The sequence below is a fragment of the Somniosus microcephalus genome, chromosome 1 (genome assembly GCF_052327205.1).
Source record: "Somniosus microcephalus isolate GS21.2 chromosome 1, FLI_Smic_1.0, whole genome shotgun sequence".
NCBI lineage: Eukaryota > Metazoa > Chordata > Chondrichthyes > Squaliformes > Somniosidae > Somniosus > Somniosus microcephalus.
The window spans coordinates 51,732,089-51,757,396 of NC_140987.1; the positions used below are offsets into that span (position 1 = coordinate 51,732,089).

Below are 25,308 nucleotides of genomic sequence, written 5' to 3' on the forward strand. Positions count from 1 at the left end.
TTTACGGCACTGAAGGAGGCCATTCGGCCCATCGTGTATGCGTCGGCCGAAAAAGAGCTACCCTATCTAATCCCACTTTCCAGCTCTTGGTCTGTAGCCTTGTAAGTTATGGCACATCAAGTGCACATCCAAGCACTTTTTAAATGTGATGAGGGTTTCTGCCTCTACCACCTTTTCAGGCAGTGAGTTCCACACCCCCACCACCCTCTGGGTGAAAAAAGTTTTCCTCAACTCACCTCTAATCCTTCTACCAATCCTTCTGACCTCTCTGCTAAGGGCAATAAGTCCTTCCTGTCCACTCTATCTAGGCCTCTCATTATACACCTCAATTAAGTCTCCCCTCAGCCTCCTCTGTTCCAAAGAGAGCAACCCCAGCCTTCCAATCTTTCCTCATAGCTAGAATTCTCCAGTCTTGGTAACATCCTCACTGGAGTTTAGAAGATTGAGAGGGGATCTCATCGAAACCTATAAAATTCTGTCAGGCCTGGACAGACTAGATGCAGGAAGGATGTTTCTGATGGCCGGGGAGTCCAGAACCAGGGGTCATAGTCTAAGGATAAGGGGTAAGCCATTTAGGACTGAAATGAGGAGGAATTTCTTCACCCAGAGAGTGGTGAACCTGTGGAATTCTCTGCCACAGAGGGCGGTGGAGGCCAGTTCATTAAATATATTCAAAAAAGAGTTAGATATATTTCTTAAGGCTAAAGGGATCAAGGGATATGGGGAGAAGGCAGGGACAGGGTACTGAATTTGGATGATCAGCCATGATCTCATTGAATGGCGGAGCAGGCTCGAAGGGCTGAATGGCCTACTCCTGCTCCTATCTTCTATGTTTCTAACCTCCTCTGTACCCTCTCTAGTGCAATCACATCTTTCCTGTAGCGTGGTGATCAGAACTATACGCAGTACTCTAGCTGTGGCCTAACTAGTGTTTTATACAGTTCAAGCATAACCTTCCTGCTCTTATACTCTATGCCTCTGCTAATAAAGGGAAGTATCCCGTGTGCAGGAAAGTATGCAGGAATGTAGTAGAAAATAATAATAGTTTCCAACTGCTGTGCAAAATTATGATATTAATATCCTGTGTGGAGGGCCTTTTCCTTTGCTCACTCTCGACTCTATCTGGCCTGGCTATCTCTCTTTGAAGACTATAGACAGACTTTCTGATTTGAACAAAACAGGTTGATAAATGCCTTCAAAAAACTTTCTGTGGTCAAACAGATTTAAATAACCGTTCAATACAAAAAATGGTTGGGAATCGAAATACATATTATAAAAAAAAACACAAGATGCTTGTACTTAAACTGAATAGCTTGGCTCTTCCTGAATCATGGGAGTGTAATGGTTATGGACTAACAACCTTAAGGGTTGTAGTTCAAATCTCACCATGGCAAGGTATAAAATTGATTCCAATTATTCTAGTTATTTGTGATCAAGTACATGAAAACCAGCGCTGCCTGCATCCTGAGAACAGATTGAAAAAAAATGTCAGACACAGACAAACCAAATATGCGCTCTAACTATTGTAGTGAGTTAAGGTGGGTTATGATTTCCGTGAGCGAAATCATTTTTTAACCTCTATCATGACAGAATTAAAGAAGATTTATGCTAAATCTTAGACAAAAATGCTTCATTTTGTCACATGTAGGTCACCCATTTTTTCAACCTATGTGGAATACTTTAAACTTGTTCTTATTTCATCTGCCATTCTGCTGTCCACTTACATATCTTGTCTAACTAAGTACTTGAGCTGTCTCAGATTCAATTGTCCCTCTTCGTTTGGTAGCTGCAAATGTGACCAGTTTTCATTGAGGTTCTGAATTCAAGTTAGTAACGCCAAGTAGAAACAGTTAGGGTCCTGGCACCAATCTTTGGGCACCATCCCAACAAAACTCCTAACAAATACCTGTTGCTTCCTATTCACCAACCAGTTTGTTATCTCTTCCTACATCCTTTCCTACATTACAACAGTGACAAAACTTCAAAAAGTACTTCATTGGCAATAAAGCACTTTGGGACGTCCGGTGGTCGTGAAAGGCGCTATATAAATGCAAGTCTTTCTTTAAGAGCATAAGAAATAGGAGCAGGTATAGGCCACTTGGCCCCTCAAGCCTGCTCTGCCATTCAATAAGGTCATGGCTGATTTTGGGCTCAAAGCCACTTCCCCGCCCGCTCCCCATAACCCTTCACTCCCTTATCTTGCAAAAATCTGTCTATCTCCACATAAAATGTATTTAATGACCCAGCCTCCACAGCTCTCTGGGGCAGAGAATTCCACAGATTTACGACCCTCAGAGAAGAAATTCCTCCTCATCTCAGTTCAAAAAGGGTGACACTTTATTCTAAAACTGTGCCCCCACGTTCTAGATTTCCCCACGAGGGGAAACATCCTCTCTGCATCTACCTTGTCGAGCCCCCTCAGTATCTTATGTTTCAATAAGATCACCTCTCATTCTTCTAAATTCCAATGAGTATAGGCCCAACCTGCTCAACCTTTCCTCATAAGTCAACCCCCTCATCTCTGGAATTAACCTAGTGAATCGTCTCTGAACTGCCTCCAATGCAAGTATATCCTTCCTTAAATAAGGAGACCAAAACTGTACGCAGTACTCAAGGTGTGGTCTCACCAATACCCTGTACAGTTGTAGCAGGACTTCCCTGCTTTTATACTCCAACCCCTTTGAAATAAAGGCCAACATTCCAGTTGCCTTTTTGATTACTTGCTGTACCTGCATGTTAACTTTTTGTGTTTCATGCACAAGGACCCCCAGGTCCCTCTGAACTGTAGCATTTTGTAATCTCATTTAAATAATAATTTGCTTTTTTATTTTTCCTGTCAAGGTGTATAACCTTGCACTTTCCCACATTATACTCCATCTGCCAAATGTTTGCCCACTCACTTAGCCTGTCTATATCCCTTTGCAGGTTCTTTGAGTCCTCTGCACAACTTGCTTTCCCACCCATCTTTGTATCATCCGCAAACTTGGCTACATTACACTCAGTCCCTTCATCCAAGTCATTAATGTAGATTGTAAATAGTTGAGGCCCGAGCACCGATCCCTGTGGCACCCCACTAGTTACCTTTTGCCAACCGGAAAATTACCCATTTATCCCGACTCTCTGCTTTCTGTTAGTTAGCCAATTCTCTATCCATGCTAAAATATTACCCCCAATTCCGTGAGCTCTTATCTTATGCAGTAACCTTTTATGTGGCACCTTATCGAATGCCCTCTGGAAATCCAAATACACCACATCCATTGGTTCCCCTTTGTCCACCCTGCTTGTTACCTCTTCAAAGAACTCCAGCAAATTTGTTAAACACGATTTCCCTTTCATAAAACCATGCTGACTCTGCTTGACTGCATTATGATTTTCCAAATGCCCTGCTACTGCTTCCTTAATGAAGGACTCCAGCATTTTCCCAACAACAGATGTTAGGCTAACTGGTCTATAGTTTCCTGCTTTCTGTCTCCCTCCTTTCTTAAATAGGGATGTTGCATTTGCGGTTTTCCAATCCGCTGGGACCTTTCCAGAGTTCAGGAAATTTTGGTATAATGCAACCAACGCATCCACTATCTCTGCAGCCACTTCTTTTAAGACTCTGGGATGCAGGCCATCTGGCCCAGGGGACTTGTCATCTTTTAGTCCCATTATTTTACCAAGTACTATTTCCTTAGTGAAAGTGATTGTCTTTAGTTCCCCCCTCCCTGTGGCCCCTTGATTATCCATTATTGGGATGTTTTTAGTGTCTTCTACCGTGAAGACAGATACAAAATATTTGTTCAGAGTCTCTGCCATTTCCCCGTTCCCCATTATTAATTTCCCAGTCTCATCCTCTAAGGGACCAAAGTTTACTTTAGCTACTTGCTTCCTTTTTATATACCTGTAGAAACTCTAACTATCTGTTTTAATGTTTCTTGCCAGTTTGCTGTCACAATTCATCTTCTCCCTCTATTATTTTTTTAGTCATCCTTTGCTGGTTTTTAAAAATTTCCCAATCCTCTGGTCTCCCACCAATCTTTCTTTCTTTTATTCCCAGATTTTAAGCTGGATCCCCACTTTAAACTTTAGCTTTTCACGCAGAGGTTTGTCAAACACCTTTTGAAAGTCACGAAAGTATATCGTGCAGCTTTCACAGTTCATTTGGGATGCCAGTTCCTCAAAAAAAAATCAAGTCGATTAGTTAGCCAAGTTCTGCCCCTTCTGAATTCATGTTGGATGCTGTTTCTTGGGATATTATTGTACAGGTATATTAACAATCATCAATTATTTTACACAATTTGCATGTTTCATTTTGTCTTTAACACGCATCTTGAAGTATATTTTTTGCTGCTAACACACATGGCGATGGACTGAGAAAGAAGAGTAGCAGCACCTGTTGCCAGTATTACTGCTAGTGCCTGCTTTTACCCTGTCATAACAGTACTGGTTTACAGTAATGCTCTGACATTACACCAGCACTCGCTGCCTATTAAGGCCAATTAAGGGGTGTTAATGACTTGTCACCCTGACAGGTGCTATAATTTTGCTGAAGGGAAGTAAATACTTGTATCGTGTGCCGTGCTCACCAATTCAACTGGAGTTATCCTTTTGCTAAAGTACCTTTGAACAGGGAGATGGATCAAGTGGCAGATTCAGGCAGGCTATGAGGGGGTGTAAGGTAACGGTAGCATTGTGGGTTATGTTACTGGACTAGTAATCAGAGGCCTGGACTAATAATCTGGAGACAAGAGTTCACAATCCCACCAAGGCAGCTGGGGAATTTAAATTCAGTTAATTCAATAAATCCGGAATAAAGAGCTAGTATCAGTAATGGTAACCATGAAACTATTGAATTGTCGTAAAAGCCCATCTGGTTCACGAATGTCCTTCAGGGAAGGAAATCTGCTGTTCTTACCTGGTCTGGCCTATATGTGACTCCAGTCCCACAGCAACGTGGTTGACTCTTAACTGCCCTTTGAAATGGGCAAGCCACTCGGTTGCAACAAACCACTAGCAGAAACAATAATAAGAATAAAACCGGACAGACCACCCAACATCAGCCTTGGCACCGGCTTCGGACATGGCAATGGCACACCCAGCCCAATCGACCCTGCAAGCAGAGTGCCGGGCTGATCGATCACAGGCAGAAACCCGCGAAAAAAACACCAACACCAACAGGAAAAGTAAGGGTTTTTTTAACTTACCTCGGCCACCTCGCCTTTAATTATTGCCCCTGAAGCGGCCGGCCACCCAATGCACACCTCCTGTAGCTGTCGGTGTTTTCGACTGGCGCTACTGCAGGGGTCGAAAGTTAATTTCGGGTCCGGGGCGCTACCGGGGCGATGCACACGGCGATGACAGGGCGCATCGCCGTAGCGCCACCACAAAACTCCTACCAAATATGGCGGGAGCCGATGTCAGCGCCGCGCCCGGTTACAAAGCCATTTGCACCCCGTTAGCGCCCCCGGAGGCGGTAACTGGAGTCGCAAAAGCACCCAATTTCTCCCCCTAACCTGCAAAGGGATATAGGTTAGGTGAATCGGCAATAAGGTGGCAGATGGGGTACAATGTGGGGAAATGTGAGGTTATTCACTTTGGTAGGAAGAATAGAAAAACCGAATATTTTTTAAATAGTGAGAAACTATTAAATGTTGGTGTTCAAAGAGATTTAGGTGTCCTCATACAGGAACCACAGAAAATTATCATGCAGTTACAGCAAGCAATTAGGAAGGCAAATGACATGCTGGCCTTTATTGCAAGGGGGTTGCAGTACAAGAGTAGGGGGGAAAAATTCATCCCATTAGCTCCTCCCATTAGCGCCAGCAGATAGCGCTAATGGTACTAGAGCATTATCACTGGGGTGAGGTGAATCCCATGCCACACACCAAATCCCACCCCCTGGTAGCGCCACCGGTAACAATTATCGCCGGGAGCCTCAACACCAGGTAGATCGTGACGTCAGTGAGTGTGCAATGCTCACTGACCGCCCGATCTACGAAATTGATTGTTGCCACCTACCTTAGCACCTGGAGTAACAGCAACAGGGAGAGCTGGCATGAAGCAGCAGGAAGCCGGCTCCAGGGACGTTATTTAAAGGGATCATCAGTAATAACTCGCAGCTGTCAGGTTAGTGGAGTTTCAGTGGTTTCTTGTCAGTTTCACATAGTCCCAACAGTGTCATTCAGTAATTTCAAGGTTATTTTGTATGAGGAGTGTTGTGGCAACTAAAAGGTAGCTACATTTATTCTTAAAAAAATCAAACTGCTACACGTGGGTACATTAATGATAGCTGTACTGGCAGTCAATCTCGCCCTCCAGGATCTTCGGTGGAGGGAGCGGAGGCAACACGAAAGACTGGAACATGTGACCAGAGGGAGGAAGAGGGCCATCAGGGCTCTCAACAAGAGGCCTTTCCCTCCAAGGGTATTCTGAGAGCACTTCTCCTACCTCCAATTAAGCAAGAAGCAATGTATATCTGCTTCACCAAGGAAGTGGTCACAGAACTCTGTCATCTCCTGCCACCAGACCGCCAGCCTCAGATCAGGGTGACCACGGCTGTCTCAGTGGCAGTCAAGTTCACCGTCACCCTCAATTTCTTCACCAGTGGATCCTTCCAGTCTGCAACAGGAGACATAGCTAACACCTCACAGTTCGCCATCCATCGCTGCATCCGGGAGGTCACAGAGGCTCTCTACGGTAGGGGAAGGGACTTCATTTCCTTCCAGATCAACAGAGAGAAGCAGGATGAGCGTGCTTGTGGCTTTGCCAGGATAGCTGGATTCCCCATGGTGCAGGGCGCCATTGACTGCACCCACGTCATTTTGCGGGCACCTCATAACAATCCTGAGATTTTCTGTAACCGCAAAGGCTACCACTCATTTAATGTGCAGTTGGTGTGCAACCACAGACAGCGAATCCTCAATGTCAATGCCCGCTATCCTGGCAGCAGCCACAATGTCTTCATCCTGTGCCAGACCACTGTGCCAGCACTCTTCCAGCCACCACATCAAGCTCACGACTGGTTGGTCGGAAACAAGGGCTATCCGCTCTCCACCTGGCTCATGACTCCCCTCCGCAACCTCAACACTCCTGCCCAGCACTCATGTAATGACAGCCATGCTGCCACCAGGAACATCATTGAGCAGACCATTGGGGTGCTCAAGCAATGGTTCCACTGCCTTGATCACTCTGGAGGAGCCCTCCAGTATTCGGCTGAGCGGGTGTCCCATTTAGTGGTGGTCTGCTGCATGCTCCACAATCTGGCCATCATGAGGGCCCAGCCCTTGCCAGCAGGGATTGCAGGACCACCTCAAGAGGAGGAAGGAGAGGAGGAGGAGGACAAGAACGAGGAGGAAGAGGAAGATGAGAAAGATGACGAGGAGGAGGAATAGGAATGAGGGAGGAGGCAGCCACTCCATTGTCCTTCCGGAAGGGCGGTTCGTGATCGCCTCATCAGACTGCAGATCGAATGAATTAAACCCCAGATCTTTAACAAACGCACCACATTACAACGTAAGCAAATAAGATGAGTAAAAGAAAACTTTTTCTCTTTGCGATTAATTATTTAAGAAGATTTAAATAGAAATGACAAATTTCCAAGAGGGTCTTTTAGGCTTTATTAGTAGTGGTCTCACCTCTGAGTCAGAGGTTGTGGATTCAAGCTCCAGGACTTGAGCTCATAATTTAGGCGACACTTCAGTGTAGTACTGAGGACGATTTGCAGTGTCCAAGGTGGTCTTATGGGTTAAAAGTTAAACTGAGGTTCTGGCTGCCTGTTCAGGCAGATGCAAAACATCCCATGACACTGCTTGAAGAAGAGAAGCGAATTCTCTTGATGTCTTAACCAATATAGGAACAGGAGAAGGCCATTCTGCCCCTCGAGCCTGTTCTGCCATTCTATTAGATCTTTTCTATTCGGATCTTCAGGTGGTCTCCACATCCACCCCTCGGTCGGACAGTTGCCTGCTCCCATTGAAGGCCTTATAATGGGTGGGTGGAGGCTGCGTCTCTACAAGGCCATCCCACAAAGTTATTCTGGGACTTAAACAGAATGGACTGCAGTTTCTGTGTTGCTATAACACTCCCAGTGGCTCTGTCAGATTCACAATACAATACTTGTGTCAAAACCCTCTAGAAACTGTAAGTCACTGCTCCAATAAAATCAACGTGTCCTTCGGGGAGTGTTTTAATAATTCAAAAAGACATAGAAACAAAGTAGATCTATTTTCTCTTTTATGTATTTTTGATAGTTGGTCAAGTAAGGAAGAATGAAGCTCTGTAAAAAAAAAAAAATAGAAGGATCAATTATTCATAGACACTGTCTTATCGAGGCAGTCCGATCGGTTCTGAATATTGAGTTCTGCCTGACACAGTAACATTGCTAGTGGCAAGTTTTGTAAGAAAGCTCAGCTTTTCCATATCTGTTTAAATATTCTTAGTTCGGCTTATTTTGACCTTTTAAAATATGTTGAAAACTTGCCTTTTGTTAAAATTTGACTTCTACTTACTACTGTTGAATATCTGATCTAAAATACCTGATTGCCTCTATGTTGTCTGCAAGGAGGGAGGCATTTTTATATCAAATGTGACGAAGTGATGCTTCAGTAGAGCCTTGGTCAGACCTGATCTGGAGTATTGTGTTCCATTCTGGGCACCGCAGCTCAGGAAGGTTATATTGGGCTCGCAAGGGTTGCAGCGCAGATTCACCAGAATGATACCGGGGCTTAAAGGATTAAATTATGAGCCCGGGTTGCATAAACTTGGGTTGTGTTCCCTTGAGTTTAGAAGATTGAGGGGTGATCTAATCGAGGTGTTTTAAAACAACAAAGGGATTCGATAAGTTAGATACAGAGAAACTATCTCCTCTGGTGGGGAAATCTAGAACAAAGGGGTCAAAATCCTGGAACTCCCTCCCTAACAGCACTGTGGGAGTACCTTCACCACACGGACTGCAGCGGTTCAAGGCAGCGGCTCACCACCACCTTCTCGAGGACAATTAGGGATGGGCAATAAATGCTGGCCTTGCCAGCGATGCCCACATCCCAGGAACGAATTTAAAAAAAAAACACCTTATAATTAGTGCTAGGTCAGTTAGAAGTGAAATCAGAAAACATTTTTCATACAAAATGTAGTAGAAACCTGGAACTGTCCCCAAAAGGCTGTGGATGCTGGGACAATTGAAGTTTTCAAGACTGAGACCAATAGATTTTTGTTAGGTAAGGGTATCAAGGGAACATCAGAATTAGGAGCAGGAGTAGGCCACACGGCCCCTGGAGCTTGCTCCGAATAGGGGGATATGGCACAAAGGAGGGAAAATGGAATTAGGGTACAGATTAGCCATGATCTAATAGAATGGCAGAATGGGCTCGAGGGGCTGAATGGCCTACTTCCATTCCTATGTTCCTGAAACATCTTAAAAGGTTATTTTACACTGTTGTACAACTTACTGTTTACTTTTATTGATAATGTGATGATGAAAAAGGACGGAGGATGTGAAATAAAATCGAATATTGCAGTAGAATAACAATTACTGCCTAGGCAGTATATTTTCCTCAAATGAATAAACCATTGTTAATATCTTATATTGTAGGATGTGAATGACAATGAGCCAGTTTTTAACCAAAGCACCTTTTTTGTTGCTGTGCCAGAAGACCAGCTAGGTAAGTGCTAAGTTTATCAGATGGATAAGAAATTAAATTCCAATTGTCTTATGCAAATAGTACAGTAACTGACAGAAATTTACAATAAATTGTAAATTTCCATGAGCAGCATGCAATCCGACAAATGCTTCTGCCGTGTTGTGAAAGTAACAAGCTTTTTGTCTTCAGGAACTGACGTTTTTTTCACACAGTGGAATTGTAGCAACAATCATTCACAGAAATAACAACTGGGGAACCTCCAGGATGTGATACCATATAAGGGCCTGGAGTTTCCTTCGCATTTGCGCCGACAGACACCTGTGGTCTGGGCGCATACCAATTACGCGGCTAAAAAGATTGCGAAATCTGGGGCGTAGTGAGTTACCCGCGTAACTGCAATACGCCCAAGTCGCCTCGATCTTTCACGTCCGTTCAACAAGCCCCTCCGTCCGAACGAATCTCTGCTTACAAAGCTGACCACGCCCCTCCGACTCTTTAAATACGACGATCCACCAATTGCGTTTGATCGGGGGTGGGGGGGGGTTCTCTCAACATTGTGTCCAGATTTTCAGGCACAGCAGGAAACAAAGACATTTTCTGGTCATTTAGTGCAATTTTCTTGGAGTGTTTTAAAAAATGTATCCTCACTGAGTCCGGCTCTGTGTTATCTATTTCTTTAAATAGATCTTTATGGCATCAGTCTGAGTCACATTAAAAATTGAAAAGCTTCCCCGATTGCAGGTTATTAAACCTGCGGTGCCTGATGGACATGAATGATGGTTAAATGAGTGAAACGTCAAATGTTAAGACACAAGTAAGAGATATACTCGTGGGTTTGACGTTTCCTTGGGTCTCGATTGTTTACGCTGATTTAGGCCCATTTACACCCATATTTTCAAATCTCTCCATGGCCTCGCCTCTTCCTATCTCTGTAATCTCCTTCAGCCCCACAACCCCCCGAGATACCTGCGCTCCTCTAATTCTGCCCTCTTGAGCATTCCTGATTATAATCGCTCAATCTTTGGTGGTCGTGCCTTCTTTTGCCTAGGCCCTAAGCTTTGGAATTCCCTCCCTAAACCTCTCCGCCTCTCCACTTCACTTTCCTCCTTTAAGACGCTCCTTAAAACCTACCTCTTTGACCAAGCTTTTGGTCACCTGCCCTAATTTATCCTTATGTGGATCGGTGTCAAATTTGTTGTCTTAAAATACTCCTGTGAAGCGCCTTGGGACGTTTTACTACGTTAAAGGCACTATATAAATACAAGTTGTTGTTGTTTTAAATGCGGGCTTTATTCTAATGAGATTGGGCATAATTTGACATCAGCAAAATGGGCATAGCTTTGTGTGCCATTTCGTGTGCAACTTCCGACCCTCGGTACTGCATTGGAGTTCACTCTGCCCAGGGAGGAAACTCCAGGCCTAGGATTTGCTGACAGCCACATTGAGGATTAATTACTGTTGAGAAAGCAATTGTCTTATTTATATAGGGGCTAATTGGGCGAGGAGGGAGTGCATCCCAGCTTGAATCCCTGGATGAGCCTGCCTGGGACCTCTAAGTTTGGCTAAATCCAATCATGAAAAGCTCTTGCATACATTACACTGATTGGAAGAAAATTGGAATGGGATATTCAATTCCACATCAGACCTAAAGCTAAGAAGCTTAATGGAGATTAAGGTGTCACAACAGAAGCGACAGGGCTGAATGGTGCAAAAGAGTCCCTGCCTTCAAATTGGTGCCATGGGATCTGAGAGGGCAGACGGGGCCCACCCTAAACATTTAAATGACCCCTGACCCCGGGATTTCAAATGGGAACAGGAGCTTGGCCAGAGGGTAGACAGATGTTGAACTCTGCCCCAGATCCATCCCAGGAGCTTCAGGGCCTGAATTTGTGTGTCTATATTAAAGTTGTTGGATAGTCATAAAAACCCAATTGGTCCTTTAGGGAAGGAAACCTGCCGTCCTTACTCGGTCTGGCCTATATGTGACTCCAGTCCCACACCAACGTGGTTGTCTCTCAACTGCCCCTCTGAAATGACTTAACAAACCACTCAGTTGTGTCAAACCGCTACAAAAAGCAAACCACATGGACTGTAGCGGTTCAAGATGCGGCCGGACCTGCTGTGATTTCCAGCAAAAAAAATGTTTTTTGTCTTTTTTTGTTTTTCACACAGACCCCAGCATCTGCAACATTTGACCCCTTGTGACCCCACCTCATTGTTCTTTGATGTAATGTTTTCCTGACTGACCTGTTTGGATACCATTCACACCTTTGATTGCTGTGATTATCTCTCTGCCGAGGTGTGATAAATGGCAGTTAGAAAGATTACCTGTAAACATCTGACATTATTCTCTGACTATATAAGCTGTGTCTTTATGCATCTCTCCACTTCACCTGACGAAGGAGCAGCGCTCCGAAAGCTTGTGACTTCAAATAAAGCTGTTGGACTATAACCTGGTGTTGTGTGACTTCTTACAGCGGTTCAAGAAGAAAGCCCACCACCACCTTCTCAGGACAACTAGCGATGGGCAATAAATGCCGGCCTTGCCAGAGAAGCCCACGTCCGAGAATTAATTTTTAAAAAGTGTTTTACATTTTGGAACAGGTTGATAACCATTCAGTACGAAACTGCGTCGGCCAGTTTTGTTACTTGTTGCGATTTAGGGTGATTCTGTACATTCTCACCACCGAAAGTGGCACTCATATTACACCCAGCAGAAATTAAATAACGTTTACAATGTATAATGTTGCGACATTTTAAATTCTATATAGATTCAGCAAATCTTGCACCTAAAACAGAGTTTCAATTTAAATCAAACATCGAGCATTTACATATTGCAGGCTTCATGACATGGATATTAAAATTCACGGTTCGCCAACAGAATGACGCTTTATTTTTGATAATATATTGAAATAAATCCACTTAATATTTTATTCCAGGTCAGTGTGTGTTTTCGATACGAGCCTCAGACAGGGATGTAACTGATCCAAACCGTTTAATGATCTACAGAATTAAAGATGGGGCCAGGGGGCAGTTTATTATCAGTACTGAGAAAGGAGGCCTGTATCAATCTGCTGCCTGCATCCGTGTAAATCCAGAGTCCAAGCTTGATTATGACGGCGGGCCACGCAAGTATAAACTGACTGTAACTGCCATTGATTTTGGGTTTGATCCCAACACCGGATACACAACGGTTGAAGTGGATATATTAGACGTAAATGACGAAGCTCCTGTTCTAATTGGAAGTTCGCTCGCCGATGTGTTTGCAAGTGAAAATGGAAGTGTCAATACAACAGTCGCTGCACTCCAGGCCTTTGATCCAGACACAGACGCAGAATTACACTTCTTTATCAGAGGAACTGAGTGTCTTGATGAGAAGGAGAAAAGGCTGAGCAGTTCACTCTGTAGAAATTGGTTTCAGGTGATGGAGCGGTCTGGGTCTTTGTTTTACAGTGGTCTTGTTGACCATGAAAGTGTTCAGGCTGTCCGGCTAAGATTGCAAGTGGTGGACTACAACACTGTTCGATCTTCAAATATGAGTGAAGAAGGTCAGCTCTACTTGAACAGTGATTTGGAAACTATTTAAGTGCTTTTTCCACAAGTAGGGGTAGAAATTTGTACACATTGCTCGTATTTTTTTGAGCGTAAAATGGGCAAACCCCCCCCCCCCCCCCCCAATTTAGCAGTGGGACAGCCTGCACCCAATCTGCACAGGCGTTAGTCCCACTACTAAATTTGTGGGGCCCATCTTTTAGGCGTCCCAGGCGGACACCTAAAATGCAAATTAGGGGCCAAATGCCTGTTAAAGGGCCCCTATTGAAAATTCATCAGCGATGGGCGGGTCAGGCATTGGTCCTGCCCTGCACAGAAATTTTCATTGGCCCCAGTGGCCACAAACGAGAGGCAACGAGTGCTGTTCCCAGCTACACACCACTCCCGAAGACCGTTGCTAGCCCCACTCCAATCGCATACCCTCACCTCTACCAATCGCCTCCCCCAATCACCTCCCCGGAATTACCTGAAGGCCACTGCCGGAGTCGCAACTGCCCAAAATTGATGGGGCCTGAGCCCCAATTTCGATCGAGCCTCGGGCCTACCTGTTCCAACCAATGAATCATTCCTAGGCCCAGTTCGCGCCAGCAGTCCGGCACTATGCAATTTCCAGCCCATATTCTCGTGCATACATTATAAAGAAATTGTAGTTGATTTTTTGTGGGTTATTTTGTAAAGAGGTGATAATTTCTTGTTAATTTTATCAGTATTTCAGTCAATTATAACCCCTCATAATCCAGTGGCCAAGTTTCACGGCAATCCAGTAGCACAAATCTACCAACTGAACTCTGCAGAGCTTTTTCTCACCATCTCCCACAACATTTGTTAAGAGTTTGCCATTATTAATGTCAATAATTATTAACTCCTGTTTTTCAGGACATATTAAAATTATCATTGCTGATGAAAATGACAATGCACCTACATTTACCAGAACAGAAAATAAAAATGGTGAGTGATGATTATCAGCTGTAAGGCAAGAAACACTTTTACGCTCATTGATGTTGCAGCATAGTGTGATTCCCATTGACGTATCATACTAGAATTGACCAATTTGGCTTTGTACTTGAGAATGAAAGATGCCAACGGTTCCAACAACACCGTCTCAACTCCACTGTAACAAAGTTTTGGTTTGGTGGTTGCCTCTTTTACATTGAATTACATAGAATTTACAGCACAGAAACAGGCCATTCAGCCCAACTGGTCCATGCCAGTGTTTATGCGCCACACGAGCCTCCTCCACCCTGCTTCAGTATATCATAATTAAAACTCATTCATTGTGCACAGGGGGGGTTAAAACCATCTAAAGCCAAAGGCTTGCACCAAGCCAATCCTGATACAGACATTGGGCCCCTGATTTCCAGAAGATGGTTGTGCCTGGATTCAACATGCTGGTGACAGCCATTTTGCAAGTCTTTTCTACCTTCAATGCTGCCAAGAGGCCTGCTTTCAGCAGATCACTGGACATACTGAGGCAGCAATCAGCAGCAGTGACACAGCTGCAGCAAGCATGGATCGGGCTTGCTGTTTGCCTGGGCAACAACCTATCCACCCCATCCAGCCACACCAGTAAAAGGACTAGATGCACCAGAAAGTTGGTGGGACCAGGCAGTTAATACATAAGAAATAGGAGCAGGAATAGGCCACTTGGCACCTCGACCCTGCTCCGCCATTCAATAAGATCATGGCTGATCTTGGGCTCAAAGCCACTTCCCTGCCCACTCCCCATACCCCTTCACTCCCTTATCTTGCAAAAATCTGTCTATACAAGCAACGTATACGGTGAAGTCCTGCAGGGCCAGTACAAGGACGCAGAGGTTCACTTCAATCCTACTAACACCCAGCGGCCAGCCAACCCTACATACTCCTGCCACTTGGAGAGCTCGTAGAAGGAGCAGAAGGTTAGGTTCTAGAGTGAACAAGATGTACCCTGCAACCAAAGGGGAATCACCAGGGCAAAAAACACTAGCCACATGAACTAAGCACTCTTAGGTATTCAAAATCTATAAAAAATGTACTCCCAAACCCAATATGTATTGTAAATAACAATACTATTGGTGACATTTAAACACTGACTTCCTGTCAGAGCAGAATAGGAACATAGGAATTGCTAGACGCAAAAAGACCAAAGCCCATCTTGTTCACCTTCTACCATCCTGGTAGCCGCATGATACAATGATAATGGCATTGTTGACTAATCATGGCAATCCATCTCTGTCAATTAGTCTACAGCAGAGCTAGACATAAGGTGAGGAAAACTCCCAATGGTGGAGAGCTTTGGGTACCATGGGCTAGAAATTCAGTGGGCTTTGCGCCCAGTTACCGCCCAAATAGGGTTTCTGCGCCAGTGTAAGAGGGTGCGCTGATATTCAGCGCTGCGGCAATGGCGGCGGTAGCCGGTAGCGCTGCGCCGACACCGATGACGTCATCGGTGTGCGCAGTGCCCCGGTTCCGCCCCGCTTCCGGCCCAAACCCCATATTTAGTTGCAGCCGCCTCTTCTGCAGCGGCCGCAAACAGCGATTGAAAAACGGGGCCGTACTGCTGCGCTACTGGGGCGCTTTAAGGTGGAGGTGCGGCCGGCCGCTTTTTCGGCAGCCGCCTGCCCGCACCTCCTTCCCCGGCCTCCTCCACCCCCTCCCTGCGGCATTGCCGGCTGCTTTCCGCGAGCCCGGCACTTCTCCGTGGTGCCGGGCTCATTTGCCGGCACAATCCAGCGGCGATCTCCCCGTTGCAGGCACCTCCACCTTAAGAGAAGGAGGAGACCTGCAGTACCGCAGCCTGCCGCACCGCATCGGGTGGCGCAGCGGCACTTAGAGCGCTGAAATTCAGTTTCAGCGCCCCAAGCGGGGGCGGGCACACCCTGGAATAGCGGCCGGTTCCGACTTGGGGCGCAAAAAGTGAATATCGGACGGTCGCACATGGCTCCGCGCTCAGCGCTAACTTTTGGCCGTTAGCCAGCTGGCGGGGCCATAGTGAATTTCTAGGCCCATAAGTCCAAAGTCACCTGTTCTTCCCGAGCACGCTGCATTTACTATTTGTCACGTCCCAGATTACTCATATACTGTATCCCAAAATATTATTTCTGAAAGAATTCTATCTGATTTGCATTCCTTTACCCCCTCCCCCCAGAGTTAGGGGGAAAAATTTGGTTGCTTTGCACCTCCCGTTAGCGGCCTAAGAGGGTGCTAACGGGGTGCAAAGCAACTAGCGCCCAGGCGTGGCGCCGCCTATGCCTCCCGCAAAATTCAGCGGGAGGTTAGCGGCGGCGGTAACCGTTAACGCCCCGCGGCGCTGCGCCGCCTGCGATGACGTCATCACTGTGTGCAGCGCCCCGGCCGCGATCTTCGGTATCGGCCCCCTGACTTACCACCGGACGCTATGTCCGACGGGCTCAGGGGGGCCTATCTGTGGCCGGGGCAGCGCTAATTAAAGGCGAGGTGCCGGGCAGCCATTTTTGTTGCTGGCCGCCTGCCAGCACCTGCCCCCGTTGCCGACCCCGGCCTTCTCAGCAGCCCCCCCGCGGAGTGCAGGCTACGCTCCGTGAGCCCGGCTCTTTTGCCAGCACTTCGATCCCTGGGCCCCGGGTCACACTGCACTAGGCCCCTCCCCTTTAAGAAGGGGAGGAAGGCCTGCAGTACCACGGCGAGACGTGCCGCAGAACGTGGTGCTGTGACATGTAGCGCCGCGGTATTCCCTCGCAGTGCCCCAAGAGGGAGGTGGGGCGCTTCCAGTAGTGCCCCGCTTCTCACTTGGGGCGCTACTGATGAATTTTGGCCGTGGGGGGGGGCGCTAATTTTTTCGGGGCGCGACTCAATTTTTCCCCCTTGCTTAGGGAGGTTGTCTGAGGTTGCACTGTCTAATGATTAGGGTGAGCAAGCATAGGTGAGTCTGATGTTATTTTCTTGCCCTTCTTTACACATTTTCATACAGTTTGTGAAGTTTTCTGCTTACCAAATATTTGAATACTTACTAGATGTATCTACCTTTTCTAAATAAGTCTGTTCTACCTGGAATTTCCAGTTTCATAACTCAGCTCACTCAACTAAAACCTGATTCCTTTGTATTTATCAAGTTTAGATGGACGTTAGCATCAAATAAGTTCTGTGTATCTATTCAGTACAATGTACACTTTATAGGGTGTTACACCACTACATCTGCCGCTGACTAGTGGTTAAAATAGAATTTATTATGAAGGAGTATTGCGTGACCCCTTGCCCCTGTGCTTAATGCAACCTTTGACCCAATTCCCATAACCTTTGAAACTAGGTGGGCAGAGATTTGGCAGATGGAATACAATACTGGAAAGTGTGAGGTTATGCACTTTGGCAGGAAAAATCGTAGAGCAAGTTATTATCTTAATGGCAAGAAACTGGAAAGTACTGAAGTACAAAGGGATCTGGGGGTCCTGGTGCACGAAACTCAAAAGGTTAGTTTGCAGGTGCAGCAAGTGATTAAGAAGGCCAATGGAATGTTGGCTTTCATTGCTAGGGGGATAGAATATAAAAATAGGGAGGTATTGCTTCAGTTGTACAAGGTATTGGTGAGACCGCACCTGGAATACTGCATACAGTTTTGGTGTCCATACTTAAGAAAGGACATACTTGCTCTCGAGTCAGTACAAAGAAGGTTCACTCGATTAATCCCGGGGATGAGGGGATGGACATATGAGGAGAGGTTGAGTAGATTGGGACTCTACTCATTGGAGTTCAGAAGAATGAGAGGCGATCTTATTGAAACATATAAGATTATGAAGGGGTTGGATCGGGTGGATGCAGGGAGGATGTTCCAGATGATGGGTGAAACTAGAACTAGGGGGCATAGTCTTAGAATAAGGGGCTGCTCTTTCAAAACTGAGATGAGGAGGAACTACTTCACTCAGAGGGTGGTAGGTCCATGGAATATGCTGCCCCAAAAAGCTGTCGAAGCTACATCATTACATAAATTTAAAACAGAAATAGACAGTTTCCTAGTAGAAAAGGGAATTAAGGGTTATGGGGAGCGGGCAGGAATTTGGACATGAGTCTAGGTTCGGATAAGTCATGGCCCTGTGGGTAGCGGAGCGGGCCCAGGGGCCGTGTAGCCTGATCCTGCTCCTGTTTTCGTGTGTCTAATGCTGTTAGATTCAGGCGATAGTCCTGTCATAGTGGATTGGCGGTTAGGATCAGATCAGCCATGATCTTATTGAATGGCGGAGCAGGCTCGAGGGGCCAATTGGCCTACTCCTGCTCCTATTTCTTATGTTCTTATGTTCTTATGTACCTGCAAGAATATTTACCTATTCAATCATTTTCAAATGTCATCATACATAATTGATGCATGTAGTTTGAAGTAATAATTACATCTTTCTTTAAGATAAAATTCTCGTGTGTTTGCAATTCTTAATCAATATTCAGCATGTAAATCTGCATCGGTGGCTAGATGCGGTCTGAACCAATAGCGAATGAGAGTAGCAAGGTTATGGGTACCAAGCTACGTATCTGAGTCTGTGAGAACAGGGAAAGTAAGGGAGGTAAGGAGCCTCAGAACCCGGCAGCGCTGCATGGCCCATTGTGCAGCGCTGCACAACTACCGCCCCGCCTGCGCCCTTTAGCGCTCCAGGAAGGAAGTGGAGCGCTTGATTTAGCACTCCACTTCCTTCCTGGGGCACTAAACCCAATTTCTCAAAAGCTGGGAATCATTAGTGCCTGGTGCTAATTTTCCCAGCTTTCAAAAGTTACCGCCCCCCCAAACGGGGTGATAATGAATTTCTCTCCCTTTGATTATTCACAGCATTTTGCAATTGTACATTTATACCTTCTTAACTTTACATTCTTAACTTCATAATCCTTAACTTTTCTTAATTATCAAACCAATTGATGCTATTATTTTTCATTCAAAGTGTGTTAAACTTCAGGATGAAACCATTAATCTAAAATTCCCCGACTTTGTGGTACATTAAAGAAGTAGTTTACCCCCATTCAGCTTAGCTTTCATGTCAGCTATTCAGGCCAAGCTGTCTACATGAACCCCAGCACTTGGCACTATTAATGGACTTATCAACTTGTGTTCCCACTTTTAGTGATTTATGTATCTGTATTCCCAGATCTCTTTGTTCCTTTGCCCCATTTACTTTCTTACCTTCCAAGCAGGGAGGTAATGGCCCAGAACTTCAGGTCTCCACGGGTGAGTACGCACGGGGTACTCACCCGTAGGCCCAATGGAAGTGCTGGTTTCCTGCATGCACTGCGCATGTGCGGGAAACCGGCACTTCCGTTCCCCTGAAAGAAGGGGTTCAGAGTTCGAACGCGTGCGCAGGAGAGGCTGTGTGTGCGCATCGAACTTCGGTTTTTTTGCAGGCTTCTCCGGGAGGGTAAGTCTCCAAAAGTTACACATATAAAAAGCAGGCGTAAGGCCTGCCTTTTACAAGGTAAGTGGTGAATTAATTAAAATTAAAACATTTTTTCCACAGGTTTATTATTTTTAAATACTTTAAAGCAAGGTAAGTTTATTTTTAGCCCTGTTAGAAAATAAAATTATTTTTTTCAAAAATTTAAATTATTGTTTAAAATAGTTATTTCATGTAATTTATAGTTTATTTAAAAAATGTGATTTAAAAAAAATGTATTTGAAGATTTAGTGATGTTTTGGGGCCCGTAATATTTATACGTTCCTGTCAAACTTATGAATGAAGCATTTCCCTGCTCCGATTGGCTCCCCATGGCCCACGTGATCCCAGGGGACGCATCGAACTAACTGCGCCCCTGGGATACGCAAGCACTGCACGCCGGCAGTTGGAGCAGGCCCCGGATCGGTATTCCACACGGGCCCACAGCTCAACGGCCGGCGCGCTAGGTAAGTGCAGGTCGGGGGCTTGCACCCGCGGGAAGCCCCCGACCCGAATTTCTGGGCCAATGTTATATTATATCTCTTTTACTTCTTTTGTTCGATCGCAGCCCTGCCTTCGATCTATTTTCTTTTCTTTCCAGTTTTGAAAAAGGGTTTCGACCCGAAACATCAACTCAAATTTCTCTCCACGGATGTTGCCTGACCTGCTGAGTTTTTCCAGCATTTTCTGTTATTTTATATTATATAGAACCTTGGTTAGACCACACTTGGAGTTAAATAAATTTAAAATGGAGATAGACAGTTTCCTAGCAGATAAGGGAATTAGGGGTTACGGGGAGCGGGCAGGGAAGTGGACGTGAGTCTAGATTCGGATCAGCCATGATCCTATTGAATGGCGGAGCAGGCCCGAGGGGCCGTATGGCCTACTCCTGTTCCTATTTCTTATGTTCTTATGTTCTACTGTCGGCAGTTCTGGGTTCCATACTATAAAAAGGATATTGAAGCAGTGGAGAAAGTGCAGAAAAACTTACAAGGATGTTACCAGAATTGATAAGATGCAACTATCATGAAAGTTTGAGCAGACTGGGGCTCTTTTCTCTGGAAAGGAGAAGAGAAAAGGAGACCTGATACAGGTCTTAGAATCATACAGCACAGAAGGAGGCTATTCAGTCCATCATGCCTGTACCGGCTCTTTCAGCCCACTTCCCTGCTCTTTCCGCATAGCCCTGCAAATTTTTCCTTGCCAATTAAGAAGGTCTAGCTGGCTGCGGGCGGGAAACCGAGGCCTCACATGCAAATCAGGCCCTGCCGTTAAAGTCAGCAGGGCCTGCGGGAGGGGTTCCCTGCCCACCTCAGAGGTCCCTCGCCCCCCACCCGCCTACCTCCAGAAAATTCCTGCCATAGTTTCTGCTTGTGGGTGACGCATCACAGGAGCAGTTCATTAAATGTCAATATTATTAAAATTCTGCTTTACTTGTTCTGAAAGGCATCTACACCCATGTTCATTTGGTTTAAAAAAATTCTGCTGCAAGTTGTCTTTGTTTTCTGCAGAAACTGTTTCTTTTAAGGTACATAATTGCCAAGGGGGACATAAATCTAAGGTAGCCACTAACAGATCAGATCAAAAGTTAGAAGGAGTTTCTTTACCCAGAGAGTGTGGAATCTGCGGCCACATGGAGCGGTTGAAGCAGATTGCACTGATGTATTTAAGGGGAGGTTTGATGCACACATGCGGAGAAGGGAATACAGGGATATGGGGGCAGGGTGGGAAGCTGTAATTAGAGTAGGGGAGACTCATGTGGAGTATAAATGCGGGCATAGACCAGTTGGGCTGAATGGCAGGTTTCTACGCTGTAGATTCTGTGTAATTCTATGTTAATCCCCTAACCCTCCCATCCCCTCACTAGAGAATGTCCCCTTGTTCCCTTTGTCAGGATCCCTTCATTCTGTGGTACAATAGCCACCCAGTCTCGCAGCCAGACAGTCAACTCCGCCGTCGCGCCTGCTGTATCAACACCAGAGTCACTCGGCATCCATCACGTCTCACAAATTAAAATAAAATTGCGTGCAGCCTGTTTCGGCCTTTCTGGCCTCAAAGGTAAAGAAAAATCATTAAAACTTACCGCAAAGGTGATTGATTGTGGTCAGTGCCACCCCTGGGCCTATTAATGTGCCGTGACTGGTATGTACTCAGATCTTGGGAAATACTTGAGGAATACATATGACAAATGTGTAAATGGTGGGGAACAGATTTAATACTGTAAGTAATCATAGGGGACCCTTAAAAATGAAGCCATGTTACTAGGATTTATATGTAGGTTGCCAGCTTCACAGACTTGCATGTCTCTGACAGTTCTGTTAAAGAAACTCAATATTAATTAGTTTGAGCTAAAATGTTGGTGGAGTTTTTACACTTAATAGAATTAGTGATAGGAACATAGGAATGGGAGTAGGCCATTCAACTCCTTGAGCAGGATTTTCATTGGGTTGGGGAGGTGGGATTGGAGGCGTGTGGGGGGTTAAAATCGCGAAATGGGGGGGCACAAACCCATCCCGCCCCCAATCCGCCTCCATGCCAGTTTCAAAGGAGGCGGATACCCGACCCGAGCTGGGACCTGCCTCCCCGAGGCGGGAAGGGGATTAGTGCCAATTAACTGCCTGTTAACAGGTAGTGAACAGGCAGTTTTTAGCGTAATCCCTATTTTTATTCCTGAAGTGTGGGATTCCCGACGGCTCCAAACCATGCTAAGTTAGCGAGGCGGACCGTCGGGCTTGGAGGGTTCGAGATGTCCGGTATTGAGGTGAGTGATGGGTGCATGAGTGCAGAGGTAAGTGTGTTTGTTGTGTGTAAAGTGTTTAAAGAAGCTTAATTAACTTAGAGTACAGATTGTCAGTGTTTGACAGGTTCAAAAGCTCTTGACAGATGAAATGTCAATCTGTGACGTCACCTGTTGCCGGGTGGCCCTTAATTGGCCTGCTGAGCCCACTAGGCGGGCTCAACAAGGTCAATCAAGAGAAAATCGAGTGGGTTGGCCACAACTCGATGGAGGCGGGACTACAACCCCAAAAGTTGTAGTCCCGCCTCCTACACGCCTCCAGTATCAAAATCCAGCCCTATGAGTCTGTTCCACCATTCAGTTAGATCATGGCTGATCTGTACCTCTACTTCATTTACCCGCCAAATCTCCATAGCCCTTGATACACTTACCTGACAGAATTCTATCGATCTCAATCTTGAAAATTTCAATTGACCCAGCATCCACAGCCTTTTGGGGGAAGGGAGTTCTAGATTTCTACTCTCCATTGTGTGCACACTGGCTTGTGCAAGCTCTTATAGCAACAAGCACATTGTTCATTTTCCTAAAAAGATAAACTCCAAGATAAGCAGTACCATGTAACGGAATGAACAACCTACCTGTTAATGTACTTGGCAATTATGTATCTTAAAAGAAACAGTTTCTGCAGAAAAAGATGGAAAAAAATGATTTGAAGACAACTTGCAGCAGAATTTTTTTAAACCAAATGAACACGGGTGTACATGCCTTACAGAACAAGTAAAACCGAATTTTAATAATATGGAAATTTAATGAACTGCTCCTGTAAGAACATAAGAACATAAGAAATAGGAGCAGGAGTAGGCCAATTGGCCCCTCGAGCCTGCTCCGCCATTCAATAAGATCATGGTTTATCTGATCCTAACCTCAAATCTACTTTCACTCTCCATCCCACCCGAACCCATGTGATCTCCCGGGAGAGGCGAAAAATCAGATAAAAAAACCCAATGGCCAATTTAGGAGAAAAAATCTGGGAAATTCCTCTCCGACCCATCTAGGCGATCGAAACTCGTCCAGGAGATCACTCTGTCCCTGTATTTCCTGCAGTACTTACCTTCTGTAAGAGGTGATCTCCACCCCAGCCAGGAACAGGCCCAATTTACTCTTGAAGGACTCCTAGCTGGCAGCCTGTTCCCGAGGTCTCCACTAATCCCTGTGAATAGAACCATCTCCTGAAATCTAACACAGAATTAGAACACAAGAAGTAGGAGCAGGACCAGGCTACACGGCCCCTGGGCCCGCTCCGCCACCCACTGGGCCATGACCGATCCGAACCTAGCCTCATGTCCGATTTCCTATCCGCTCCCCGTAACCCCTAAAACCCCTTACTTCTAAGAAACTGTCTATTTCTGTTTTAAATTTATTTAATGGTGTAGCTTCCACAGCTCTCTGGGGCAGCAAATTCCACAGACCTACCACCCTCTGAGTGAAGAAGTTTCTCCTCATCTCAGTTTTGAAAGAGCAGCCCCTTATTTTAAGATTATGCCCCCTAGTTCTAGTTTCACCCATCATTGGGAACATCCTCACCGCATCCACCCGATCAAGCCCCTTCACAATCTTATATGTTTCAATAAGATCGCCTCTTATTCTTCTGAACTCCGATGAGTAGAGTCCCAATCTACTCAACCTCTCCTCATATGCCAACCCTCTCATCCCTGGGATTAACCGAGTGAACCTTCTTTGTACTGCCTTGAGAGCAAGTATGTCTTTTCTTATGGACACCAAAACTGTATGCAGTATTCCAGGTGTGGTCTCACCTATACCTTGTACAACTGCAGCAATACCTCCCTGTTTTTATATTCCATCCCCCTAGCAATAAAAGCCAACATTCCATTGGCCTTCTTGATCACCTGCTGCACCTGCATACTAACTTTTTGTGTTTCATGCACCAGGACCCCCAGATCCCTTTGTACTGCGGTACTTTCCAGTTTCTTGCCATTAAGATAATAACTTGCTCTATGATTTTTCCTGCCAAAGTGCATAACCTCACACTTTCCAGTATTATATTCCATCTGCCAAATCCCTGCCCACTTACTTAGCCTATCTATGTCCCTTTGCAGGTTTTTTATGTCCTCCTCACTCACTACTTTCCCTCCCATCTTTGTATCATCTGCAAACTTTGATATGTTACACTTGGTCCCTTCCTCCAAATCGTTAATATAGATTGTAAAAAGTTGGGGTCCCAGCACTGACCCCTGCGGAACACCACTAGTTATTGATTGCCAGTCTGAGAATGAACCATTTATCCCAACTCTCTGCTTTCTGTTAGATAGCCAATCCTCCACCCATGCCAGAATATTACCCCCAATCCCGTGATTTTTTATCTTGAGCAATAATCTTTTATGTGGCACCTTGTCAAATGCCTTTTGGAAGTCTAAATGCACTACGTCCACTAGTTCCCCTTTATCCACCCTGTATGTTACGTCCTCAAAGAACTCAAGCAAATTTGTCAAACATGACTTCCCCTTCGTAAAACCATGCTGACTTTGTCCTATTAAATTATGTTTATCCAAATGTCCCGTTACTGTCTCCTTAATAATGGACTCTAAAATTTTACCAACCACAGATGTTGGGCTAACTGGTCTATAGTTTCCAGCCTTCTGTCTACTGCCCTTTTTAAATAAGGGTGTTACATTAGCAGTTTTCCAATCTGCCGGGGCCTTTGCTGAGTCCAGGGAGTTTTAGAAAATTATTACCAATGCATCCACAATCCCTACTGCCACTTCCCTGTAATGTGTCTAAATAGAAGGAATGCAAAATTTTGGGGCAGGTTTTTAAATATTCATTCTCAGGATATGGGCATCACTGGCATGGCCAGCATTTATTGCCCATCCCATATTGCTAATTGTGCTTGTAGCTCACCAACCTTATTCACCACACTTTGTGCGTTTACATACATGCATTCTAAACCCATTTTTGAATTTTTCGGAGTCTTTCTTAGTCTGCTCCTATCTAATATGGTACTACTTCTGCCTCTAGT

The 25,308-nt window shown here is 45.4% G+C and overlaps 1 protein-coding gene across 2 annotated transcripts in view; it reads left to right on the forward strand.

The window, feature by feature from the left end:
* The window catches only part of LOC147124066 (cadherin-related family member 2-like), a 189,510-nt gene that overhangs the window by 97,376 nt on the left and 66,826 nt on the right, over nt 1-25,308 (forward strand). For both annotated transcript variants that reach the window (XM_085980586.1, XM_085980646.1), the window contains exons 18-20: nt 9,572-9,641; nt 12,560-13,168; nt 14,049-14,120. In XM_085980586.1, coding sequence (XP_085836712.1) covers nt 9,572-9,641; nt 12,560-13,168; nt 14,049-14,120 — 751 coding nt within the window. The remainder of the gene's footprint in view (nt 1-9,571; nt 9,642-12,559; nt 13,169-14,048; nt 14,121-25,308) is intronic.